This window comes from Oenanthe melanoleuca, chromosome 27, assembly GCF_029582105.1.
Source record: "Oenanthe melanoleuca isolate GR-GAL-2019-014 chromosome 27, OMel1.0, whole genome shotgun sequence".
Classification (NCBI taxonomy): Eukaryota; Metazoa; Chordata; class Aves; order Passeriformes; family Muscicapidae; genus Oenanthe; species Oenanthe melanoleuca.
This window is the reverse complement of record NC_079360.1, coordinates 6,058,766-6,070,697: the sequence shown is the minus strand read 5'-3', so window position 1 is coordinate 6,070,697 and position 11,932 is coordinate 6,058,766. Positions and strand designations below refer to the sequence as shown.

At 62.4% G+C, this 11,932-nt stretch overlaps 1 protein-coding gene across 2 annotated transcripts in view; it reads left to right on the top strand.

Moving 5' to 3' along the window:
• Positions 1 to 1,641: 1,641 nt before the first annotated feature.
• KCNH6 (potassium voltage-gated channel subfamily H member 6) overlaps positions 1,642 to 11,932 on the top strand; it is a 33,816-nt gene continuing 23,525 nt past the window's right edge. For both annotated transcript variants that reach the window (XM_056511910.1, XM_056511909.1), the window contains exons 1-2: positions 1,642 to 1,896; positions 5,287 to 5,517. In XM_056511910.1, coding sequence (XP_056367885.1) covers positions 1,821 to 1,896; positions 5,287 to 5,517 — 307 coding nt within the window. In that variant the 5' untranslated portion in view covers positions 1,642 to 1,820. The remainder of the gene's footprint in view (positions 1,897 to 5,286; positions 5,518 to 11,932) is intronic.

Genomic DNA, 11,932 nt, shown 5'->3' with positions numbered 1-11,932 from the left:
CACCCTGACCCCCTCCTCGGGAACCTAGGGGACCCCTGGGAGCACCCTGATCCCCTCCCGGAACCTGGGGGACCCTCCGGAGCACCCTGACCCCCTCCCGGAACCGGGGGGACCCTCCGGAGCACCCTGACCCCCTCCCGGAACCGGGGGGACCCTCCGGAGCACCCTGATCCCCTCCTCGGGAACCTGGGGGACCCTCCGGAGCACCCTGATCCCCTCCTCGGGAGCCCCTGGGAGCACCCTGACCCCCTCCCGGAACCTGGGGGACCCCTGGGAGCACCCTGACCCCCTCCTCGGGAACCTGGGGGACCCCTGGGAGCACCCTGACCGCCTCCCTGGCATCCTCCGGTATCCCCCGGAATCCCCCGGCATTCCCAACATCCCGACAAAGGCCCCCGCCCCCTTCTCTTGCACCCCACTTTCATCCCCCGACACTCCCTACTCGGCCCCCTTGCCTGCTGCACCCTGCGCCCCCTCCTCAGCACCCTCTCCTCTTCTCCTCCACTCGTGCACCCACAGACATTGCCCCCTCCAACCCCTGCAGCACCCCCTCTTCTGCCTCTGCACCTCTGCGTCTCCTCCTCCCCCGCACCCCCTGCACCTCAGCATCACCTGCACGCCCCCTCCCCTCACCGCCCCTGCACCCCGGCATCCCCTCCTCTGCCACCCCCAGCACCCCAGCGCTCCCCATCGCCCCCTCCTCCACCGTTCTCCTCCGCTACCCCCTCCCGTCAGCTGCCGGCACCCCCAGCGCCCCCTCCTCCAGCACCCCAGCGCCCTTCAGCCGCACTCCCACCAAACCCCCACTTCCCCAGCACAACCGCCTGTTCCAGCACCCCAATCCTCCAGGACATCCTTTGCCAGCACCCCAAGGGCCCCATCCCCGGCCCCTCCAAGCACCCCCATCCCAGCCCCATAGGGACTCTCCCTCCACCCCCTGATCATTCCCGGTCCCAGCGCCCCAAAGCCTCCTTCACCCCTCAGCACCCCCTACCGCAGCCCCCGGGGACCCCAGCCCTCCGGGGACCCCAGCCCTCCAGGGACCCCAGCCCTCCAGAGACCCCAGCCTTCCAGGGATCCCAGCCCTCAGGGACCCCAGCCCTCCAGAGACCCCAGCCCTCCGGGGACCCCAGCCCTCCAGGGACCCCAGCCCTCCGGGGACCCCAGCCCGCAGGGACCCCAGCCCTCCAGGGACCCCAGCCCTCCAGGGACCCCAGCCCTCCGGGGACCCCAGCCCGCAGGGACCCCAGCCCTACAGGGACCCCAGCCCCGCACGCACCTGCTCCCGCCCCGCCCGGACCCCCGCCCGCGGGGCGGCTGCCGCCGGGGCCGTGCGGGTGCCGGTGCCGCCGGTGCCGGGGGGTCCGGGGGAGCCCCGGGGGCGCCGGGGGGTGCGCGCTCCCCGGCCGGCAGCTGTTGCTGCTGACGGCTCCCCCGGAGCCTCCGGCTGGCCGGGGCAGCGGTGACTAAGCACTTTGGGGATTTCTACTCTTATTATTTTATTCTATTATTTTCTCCCTCTTTCAAGCGGGTCCTCCCCCCCTCTCTCCCCCGCCTCCCCCTCCCATCCCCATCCTCCCCGGCCGCCCCCGCCCGGGGCCGGGCGCGGCAGGGCGGGCGGAGGGGTTCCCCCTTCCGGCCACCGGGAGCATGGGAGCCCCGGGCCGGCTGGGCTCCAGAGCTCGGTCAGCCCTCGGGTGAGGCGGAGCGGGGCCGCGCCGTGCCGGGCCGTGCCGCGCCGCTCCGGGGCCGGGCCGCGCTCCCCGCCGCGCCCGCCGCAAGTTCCGCCGCTCCCGGGGCGCGCAGAGCGCAGCGGAGCGATGCCGGTGCGCCGGGGCCATGTGGCCCCCCAAAACACCTACCTGGACACCATCATTCGCAAATTTGAAGGACAAAGTGAGTACCGCGCCCTCCGGTGCCGCTCCGCTCCCCCCGCGGCCGGGGCCGCCCCCCAACTTCGGGGAGAGGAGGGGGGAAGGCGGGAGGGCGTCCCCGGGGGCACGGAGGCGCCCCTGTGACCTCCCGAGGGGGGAGAGGGGTGGGCGACAGCCGGGCAGTGTCCCCGCGGGTATTTATAGACAGGGCGACACGGGGGGACGCGCTATCCCGGGCTCGGTGTTTCCCCGGGGGCTGGGGACACCGCGACCCCCGGTGCCCGGGCTGCCGGGAGGGGTCCCGGCCGCGGCACCGGGGGAGGACGGGGGCTGCCCCGGCGCGGTCGGGCTCGCTGCCTGTTTGCCTTCAACTCTGCGCTCTCGGCGGCCGCCGTCCCTGGTGAAATGTTGCCATTTGCTGTTGCTCCGAGTAATCCGTTTATATGAATTTTCGGGCTGGTTTCGTGTCAAATACAGAGAAAAGTCCGCGTACATCGGGGAGCCCTGGGGTTTGTGTGCGCCTAGGTGGGGGCGCCGGGGCTCCGCTCCCACTGTCTGGCACCCCAAAGGGGCCGGGTCCCCCCGACAATGCTGGGGATGACGGGAGGGGACCAGGGGACTGGGGTCCCCTAAAAACTGAGCTCGGGGGGCTGCTGTGGGGTGCCGGGGCTGTGCAGCCCCCACTGCCTCGGCTCACCGTGGGTTTTCTCTGGTGTCCAACTTTCCCGAGTGGGCAAATTCCCCGGCGCTGCCATCCCCGCCGGATCTGCGCTGCCTGGCCTGGCAGTGACTGACGTGACCCGGGGGATGGAAAGTGAGAAAAACTGTCCCTGGCTCCTATCAGTTCCCCCTGGGAAGCGGCGGCTGGGGAGCAGCGGGGCCACACGGCGAGACGTGAGAGCGAGAATGCAGCCAGGCCCCCGTTCCTGCTCCTGCCCGCTCCCTGCCCGCTCCTGCCCGCTCCTGCCCGCTCCTGCCCGCTCCCTGCCCGCTCCGTGCCCGTTCCTGCCCGCTCCGTGCCCGTTCCTGCCCGTTCCTGCCCGTTCCTGCCCGCTCCCTGCCCGCTCCTGCCCGCTCCTGCCCGTTCCCTGCCCGTTCCTGCCCGTTCCTGCCCGTTCCCTGCCCGCTCCCTGCCCGCTCCTGCCCGTTCCTGCCCGTTCCTGCCCGCTCCCTGCCCGCTCCCTGCCCGCTCCCTGCCCGTTCCTGCCCGTTCCTGCCCGTTCCTGCCCGCTCCTGCCCGCTCCCTGCCCGCTCCTGCCCGTTCCTGCCCGCTCCCTGCCCGCTCCTGCCCGCTCCCTGCCCGCTCCCTGCCCGTTCCTGCCCGCTCCGTGCCCGTTCCTGCCCGCTCCTGCCCGCTCCGTGCCTGCCATGCCGGGCACCAGCTGCCTTCTGCCGAAGCATCACCCCGCGCTCCCCCGCGGCAGTTTCCTGCTGTGACAGGTGTTGGGAGACACCAAACCAGCACACCTAATACATCTTTGCTGCAGGCAGTGAGTTTTTCCCTGCCTGTGGGTGCCTTCACCCCCCTCCCCGCAGCTCCCATGGGTGTAGCTGCTCCCAGTGAGTCCTCGCTGCCGCCAGAGGGGCCCAGCTCTTCCCTGACAGGGCTGGGGCAGACCCCTGGTACTGAGGGAGCAAGGGAAAATCTGCAGGGGAGGGCAGGGCAGAAAGTAAATTGGGGGTGAAAAAAACCCCAAGGAGAACCTGGCTCTGCAGCTTCTTCCCATCCTGGTTTTGGTCGCATCCCCGTGCTCAGCACAGCTTGCTCCGGCGCCCTGCCAGCCCTGTAAATCCTGTCCTGCGCCAGCCCAGCCAGGATCCAGACTGGATCCAGTCCACAGAGCCGACCCTGGGTGGGGAAACTGCTCATCACAGGTGGGGAGTGTGCCCCAGGAGCAGGGCTTTGGGAGAAGGTCCTTGTGCTATCTTCCAGCTGCCAAAGCAATTTGGACATGGAAGGGTCGGGAAGAAGGAACTGGGGAACGTTTGTCTGTGGTGGTTTGTGCTGTTTGAGCATCGGCACCGGCATCAGCCCTGCGTGGGAAAGGGAAAGGTGCCGGGATGGGAGCCCCACGAAGGGCCACCAAGGGGCTCTCTGAGGGTGGAATGGAGCAGGAGACTCGTGCAGCATCCCCAGGGACACTGGTTTTACTGGGAAGCATCCTGCAGAGCTGGGGCTGTGCAGATGCCGTTGGGGAGAGCCCTGATGTGCCTGGGAAGGGTCCCCCCACCCACTGGTCCCACTGCTGCAGATGTGCAGAGGTTCCTCTTGCATTTGAGTGAAATTCCCAGTGAGGCTGGAGTGCAGCAGGGTTCTGGAGCACGCAAGCTGCAGATGCCATTCCTGGGTAATCCAGGAGATTAATTGGGGTCTGGGCTGGGAGGCAGCCTCCAAATGGACCCTCTGCTCAGACTTGCCTTCAGCTCCAGCCCAGAGCTAATGCCAGATGCTGAGGGAGATGGTGCTGGGGGGCACATGGCATCCACCATATAAGCATCCAGGCCCCCATCACATCCCAGGCAACCTGTCCCAGAGCCCAGCACTCCCCAGTATCCTCAAAAAAAACCAAAATCAAACCAAATCAGAGCTCACCCCAAGATAAGGATATAAGCAGCTCCATGTGGGCTGGATGACGTGGGCTGTACAGCATTCCCACACACTCTGGCAAGGCAGCAAGCCTGGCCCTAGCCCAGCCTAGGTAGCTGCTGCACCAGGAGGGAATGGGGCAGCACCACTCCCTGCCTCAGTTTCCCCTTTCCTTCGCTTGAGCACTTTATATTTTGAGCATGGTGGCTACAGAGCCCAACAGGGTCTGGATTTCACCTTCTGCCCAAAGGCACAATTATCCTATAAAGCATCAGGAGAATCATTAATGTGATGGGTTTCACCCCTGCTTCCCATGAAGCCAAGCCTCACACTCACTCCTCCTCTTGCCCCTTGCCTGACTTCAGTCAAATCTGAGCAAGGGTGGAAAGTCTCTGAGATAACTCAGGTCCCTGATAAGCTCCTGAGAAGGGACAGAGCCTGCAGCTCTCCCCTGTGCCTGCAGTGCCGGTCAGGGACAGATTGCTCGTTAGGCAGCTGAGTCCCCACATGCCAGTGGTGAGATGTCAAGGCTGCAGGGATTGGCCAATCCCAGCAAAACTGCCTCTACTGAGAAGCCCCCCTTTGGATGCCCCTGTTCCCACAGGCACAAATTCACATGGAACTGGGGACACATTCTGTCTCTGAAGAGCAGAGCAGTGCCTGGGACGGTGTGGGCTGAGGTCAGCCACTCTCCCCAGACCTGTCACCAGTGTCCCCAGGGAGCCTGGCCCTGCCCCAGCCTGCAGTGGGTGACACGGCCCCCAGGCTGTCCCCGCTCCCTGCGTGTCCCCAGCGCCTCTAAGCCTCTGTCCTGCCTCCCTGCAGACCGCAAGTTCCTCATTGCCAACGCCCAGATGGAGAACTGTGCCATCATCTACTGCAACGACGGCTTCTGCGAGATGTTCGGCTACTCGCGCGTGGAGGTGATGCAGCAGCCCTGCACCTGCGACTTCCTCACGGGCCCCGACACCACCAAGAGCTCCATCGCCCAGCTCACCCAGGCGCTGCTGGGCTCCGAGGAGTGCAAGCTCGAGATCCTCTACTACCGCAAAGACAGTAAGAGTCGCTCTGGGGCTGGCCCAGTGGCAGGGGCGCACAGGGCGGCGTGACCTGCCCTGCGCTGGGGCTGGGAGCAGCCGGAGGGGGAGGCAAACAGGAGCTGATGCTGCCATCAGGATTGCAGCCAGGCTCAGGGCTCTGCTGAGAGCAAATCCATAGTGGCTCCTGGTGGGATGGAGGCATCCCTGCTGTCGCGGAGCTCATTGGGACCTTGAGCGATAGAGGATGTTGCCAGATGATTTGGGAATCAGGTCATTTGTGAGCCCTTGGGGATGGCTCAGAGCTCCTTGGACAAACTGCCATTGCTTGTGGGATCCCTGCACCAGCAGTGAGAGTCCAGTGGGAAGCCCATGGAGAAGGCAGGCTGGGACACAGGTGTGCCAGTCTGTGCTCCAAGAGGAGATGAGACAGACCCATCTCTGCGGAGAGCGGGTGCAGCCGACGGCCTCAGAGCCTTTCCAAGAGCAGGATGCGGCTGTGCGTGCACAGATGGAATTACGTTAAGATGAAAATGAAGCTTTGATGGAAAATACGAGTGATTAGTTCTAATACGGCAGGAAGTTAAATAAATATTTAGTGCTTGATGCTGCAAAACATCAGTGGCCAGGGCTCCCAGGGGCGGGGAAATGCAGGTCCAGTGCTCATGGGAGGTTAAAAACATGAAGTGTTTCCTTTTTTTAGCCTGTGGGGCTTGCCCGTTGCTTTAGATTGTGTTGATGGGCTGCAGCCCACTGCTGGCATCTCCTGCACAGCCCGTTAGAGAAGAACCACTGGAAGCAAAAGGAAGGAGCAGGCAGGAACCCTGGCTCCCAGCCCAGCACCCTATCTTGGGGGCTGGCACCCGGCTGTGCTGGCCTCTCTCCCAGACCCTATCTCCTGGGCTGGCATCCAGGTGCCAGCCAATGGCCCTGCAGTTATTCCCTGGCAGCACCTCCGCGTTATCCCAGCGTTATCCTGGTGGGACCAGACCCTGCCTGGTGGCAGGACCAGGCACTCGGTCGAGGCTCTTCCTGTGGGCACAGGCCTGGATGGAGAGGGGCCGTGGGTGGTGGCAGGTCTGGGTGCCAGTCCCAGCCTGCAGCAGTGGCTGGAGCCCAGCAGCACACGCTGCTGCCGTCCCTGTGCCAGTGCTGGCCGTGCGCTGGCTGTGGCAAGGACAGCGTCTGCAGCCCTGCTCCATTTCCTCCCTCCCTCCCTCCCTCCCTCCCTCAGGATAGTTTCCCATTCTGTCTCTGGGGACAACTTGGCTTGTGAGCCTGATCCATGGCCACACTCCCTGCTTTGAAGCATTCCTGCTGGGCTTACGGGATGCTCGGTGCTGTCCTCAGAGCCCTGCTCTTCCTCTAGGCCATGGGGAACTCTCATTGCAGCTCTGAGCTGCTTTCTTCTCTTTTTATTAAAAAAGAGGGAAAAAAAATAAAAAAGCCCAGAAGCAAACCCTTCATGTCTATTTTTAAAGCCCATCCCCACCAGCAGCATGCTTTCCAATTGTTTCCCCCCAGCACTCAGCCTGCGACCGCTCAGCCCATTATAAATGGGTCTTATCGGCAAAGAAAAGGCTTTTGCATTATAGGGAGCTGCTGCTTAATTAGCCGGCGGAGCTCCGAACCTGCCTGTCCTCTTTTTCATCCCAGCAGCACCAATCTCAGCCTCGACCTGCTGTTTATTACTGCGGTACTCGCGGCTCTGCGGCTCGCGGGGCTGTTTCCTCGCTGCTCTGGCTGACAGAGGCAATTTCAAACCAAAATCTGCCCGAGCAGGGCCGGGGGCAGGGAAGGAGGTGGGCAGGAAGGGGCCACCCAAGGGTGTCTGGGCCAGTGGGTTCTGGTGCTGGGTGCTGGGGGCTGCGTGTCCCTGGGGACAGCCTGGCTGCTCGGCCTCTACCCGGATGCTCATGCTGTCATCACCTAATTACAAACAGAGCCAAACGAGTCAGGGGTGCCAACGGTGAGCCCAGCTCCAAAGTGGAACCAAGTACCCATGAGGGAAGGTGGGACCAGCCCAGCCAGGGCACTTGTCCCTCCCTGCCACATCAGCCCCAAAAAGGCCTTGGAAAGAGGGAAGAGCCCATTCACAGTGTGTGTGGGCTCTAATCCCCAGCTCAAAGCTGGGAGATCAGTGAAAAGTTAATTTCCTTACAAGATGCTCCACAGCTGGAACTGGCCCGGACAGGGGATCAGCACGGGATCAGCTCCTGCCGCAGCGAGGAGCAGCCATGGCCCCCAGCCCTGGGGCACTGTCCACTGTGGCCAGGCTGAGCTCAAATCCTCCACATCCTCTGAGGATGGCCCTGAGGAGCTGGTGGAGCTGAGCTGCATCCAGGGTTGGTGTTTTTCCCCGCTGAGGGGTGATGTGCTCTGCAGCAAGGTCGCTGGCCAGGGCTCACAGGGTCCCCAGAGCGGGAGTGGCCGCAGGTGCTGAGTGCCAGCACGGCCTGAGCAGCAGCAGCTGGTGGCACCCGCTCTGCTTAATCTGCATGAATGTGATGCTGATGAATATGAAAGGGGAGATGTGGCTGCAACAGCTGGAGCAGCTGGTGGGGCAGCCCCAGCCCCTCCATGCTGCCCCTCCGGGCAGAGCCCACAGCTCATCCCCTCCAGCAGCAGTCTGGGTCAGGAACTGGGCCTGGGGACTGGGATCAGGCTAGAAAACCCATAACACTGGTGTGGGGGGCAGGATTTGCCCCTGGGGGCTCCAGGAGTGAGAGGGTCAGAGAATGACTGGGGTGCCACTCAGCATTCCCCCCAGCAGGTCCCCATGGACAAGCAGCCAGGCAGGCACGGCTTGGGAAGTGCCACCACGGCCAGAGGGGACAGGGGCACTCATGTGACACGTCCCCTCTGTCCCCAGCCCAGGGCTGCCCATGGCACTGCAGCTCCCCAGCCCTGATGCCAGGAAGCCTGGCTAAGGCAGGGGGATGGATTCACCCAGGGTTTCTGCATTCAGCTTTCTAACCAGCCACATGTGATGTGCCCCTCGGGTGCACTGGGAGCAGGAGGGCAAATCCCACCAGCAGCTGCTGGAGGCTGGCACTGTCAGAGATTTGGTGCTGGCAGCCCCAGGGAGCCTCTGCTCCTGCCCCATGGAGGGGTCAAGGCAGGACTGAGGGGATTTCTTGGGTGTTGGAGGAGTAGGAAGGCACAGCCAGCTGCCAAACCCCAGCCCCAGCCGAGTTGAGCTCTTGGCTTGTTCCAACCATGGGGTTTATGCCAGGCTGGGGCTGTTTGCTGTTTGCTTTAAGGAAAGGGATGGACACCACGGCCCAGCTCCAGATGGGAACCTATAAACATCCCACCCCACAGTGGCCAAAGCTCTGGTCCCAGAGGTCCTGTGGAGCCGACTCTGCCATCCTTGGCACGGCTGTGCTGCAGCTCCAGGCACCCCCATTGCCCTGGCTGTGCCCCAGGGCAGTGTGACTAGGGCAGAGAGCTGGAAGACACATTTTTCATCCTCCACAGATGCTTTTTGCTTGGACCTGGTGTCCCACAAACAAAAGGACAGGCCCAGATCCTCCCCATCACCCCCAAGAATGGAGCAGGCTTTTTCCTGGAATCCCTGCCCTGGCAGAGTCCCTGATTCCCACTCCAAGCTCTCCATCTTCATCCTTAATGACTGTTGCACCCCTGGAGAGGGGGCCCCATGTACCGTGGGAGCAGGGCCCTGGATGGCCCCAGGAAACGCTGCCAGCTCTGCAGCTTGGCCACAGCCCGCTCTGGGATGGACCAGTCCCTGCAGCCAGCAGGATTTAGCAAGGGAGGGACTGAGGGCCCAGACCTGGCCACTCACTCAGCTTGCAGAGAGGTGAAGATGCATTTTGCCAACCCACTGTACTGTTCAGGACCCCTTTCTACTCCTCTGGATCACAGCATCCTTCCACCCAAAACCACCTTCTAGTCCTGCATCTTTCCTGTGGCCACGTTTTGGTGGGTACCCTCAGCCCCCTGACTCTCTGGGTTTTCCTTCTCCGCTGCTGCTTCCAGCCAGCGAGGTCTGCCCGCCCAGGCATCCCTGCACAGGGGAACCTCTGTCCCTCTGATGCTCTGTAAGGTGATTTTTGCTGGTCTGGGGTCCTGGCAGGGCTCAGTCTCCTGCTGCCCTGTCTGGCTGTGGGAGAGAGGCTGGAGCAGAGCCTGTGCTGCCCATTCCCCTGTGCAGAGGTGCAGGGGCTCACCCCAGCTCCCAAGAGTGACCAGTCTCCCACTGACTCAGGCTCTGTCTCCATTTTTTCCTGTCCCACCTCAGGGATTTGCTCTGGGGCCTCCCGGCAATCCACACTTCCCTTTGAAGTTCTCCCAGCCCCGGCACTGATTTATCCCGGGCTGGGAGCACTGCTGGGTGCTCCAAGCTTCCCTCTGGGCACGGCCACCTCCGGGGCACAGCTCTGCCACCCTGGCTGGCCCCATCCCCGTCCCCTCCGTGCCCTTCCCAGCCCCTTCCTCTGCTCCTTTATGTAACACCACTATAGATTTAGCCACTCTGCCATGAGACCCTGCAGATTAAATCTCCCAGCTGGGGGAGGGCAGCCCTGGGTAAGAGCTCCAAGCACAGATTAATAGCTCTCTTTTTTAATATTCATAACAATACTGGCTTGTGTCCGGCTCTCGGAAACCCCCGTGTCCTGTTGATTAGTTTAATACTGATGATACTGACAAATGCACCAACCACCAGTGGCTGCAGGGATCAGAGGGACGGGGAGGGAGGGCCCCCAACAATGACATTTTTAATGTTATTAAGTGTTGGCTTTTATCAAGGTCAGAAGACACGGTGGGTCAGAAAGCACAGACCTCAGCTCGGGGGAGCTGGGCTGGGTGCTGAAGATCAAGCCCAGGAGTTGAGGGAATGAGCTGCTTTTCCCAGCCCACAGTGGCTGTGGGACCCTGCAAACCACATCCCTGCTGCACCCCACCTGCCAAGCCCTTTGTGCAGCCCCCAGGCTGGTTTCACCCCAGGTGGGCACAGGCACCCTCGTGCTGGTGGCCACAGAGCTCAGCAGGTTGTGAATGCCCCCAGGGCTCCTCCAAGAGATCATTTGGTGGCTGGATAAAATTAGATGGATGGAGACAGATTAGCTGAACAGCTGAAGGGAAGAGGCAGGCAGATGGATGGGGCAGTGATGGGGGAACGAGGATGGGAGGGCAGGGCTGGGAACCCCCAGGGGCTGGCTGAGCCCTGTGCTGCTGCAGCAGCTCTGGGGGTCTGGGTTTGGGGAGAAGGCTGGGGAGGCTCAGCAGAGCCCAGGCTGGCTCACCACAGGGAAACTGAGTCAGGCACAGGGTGCCACAGCTCCCCCAGCTGAGCCTGTCCACAGAGCTGGGAGTGCCCCAAATTACAGCTGTACAGAGACCCCAAATCCTGGGGAATGCCCTGTCTTTGGGCCAGGCTTAAGGGAATCTGCTGCTCCCATCCCTGGCCTGGTACTCCCTCACTCCCCTGACACCTCCACGCTGTGCCGTGGGCTCTGAGCAAGGCACTGAGCTCCTGGCAGGAAACACAGGGCTGTGCCTGCTGGGACCCTTTTGGGGTGATTCCCCTGGTTTTGGAGGGAGATTATCTTTTGGCCAGCCTTGAATTGGCCAGGCAATTGGACTAGATTATTGCAGTAGTTCCCTCCCAACAGAAATAGTCTATTTTATTTAATTTAAGAAGGGATCAGTGAGGGGCTCACAGTGATATTGGCCAGGCCTGCTCAAGCTCAGCACCTCCCAGATTTGCAGGATCAAACCAGGCACCAGCTGCCACCCAAACCCACCCCAGCTGCTCCTTATATCTCTGCAACTGGAGGTAGCTGGGCCCAGTGTTCAGCTGTTCAGCACTGGCCATGGCATTAACCCTTTCCTGTGCCACATGGAGCCTGCCCAGACCCATCCCCCCGAGAGCAGCTCAGAGCCCATCCCCTCCCACCAGGAAGGAAACGTGAGGCAGTGAAGGATTGCAGGAGGGCAGAGCACCTGAGCCAGGTCTGGGCTATCTGGGTCAGGATTCCCAGTCCACACAGGGTAACCTGCCACGTGCCATGCAGCCCCCAAACAGCTTTGTCTGCCAAAAATTCACTCCCTGCTCTCCAGCTCACAGATCTAAGTGGATTTCCTCTCTCTTTGGTGAACAGTGAAGAGAGAGAACAAGAAAGAAAGAGAGAAAGAAAAGAAAAGAAAGAAAGAAAGCAAATCACACCTTCTGGGGTCTTTAACCAGACTTCCCCATAACCATTTCTTCCCTGCTCTTGTGCCTGTGTCTGTGGATGTGCACATCCCTGACGTCACGGCAGATTTTGAAGTTGCCCGATGCCGGCCATCTGCTCCTGATTACGGGAGGCCCTGAGCTCCTTAAAATTATACGCAGAGAGGCCGAGCTGCCCCTCCCGGCTGGAGCGCGGCCACGGCCGGGGCGGCAGCACATCCCTCCCATCTGCTCC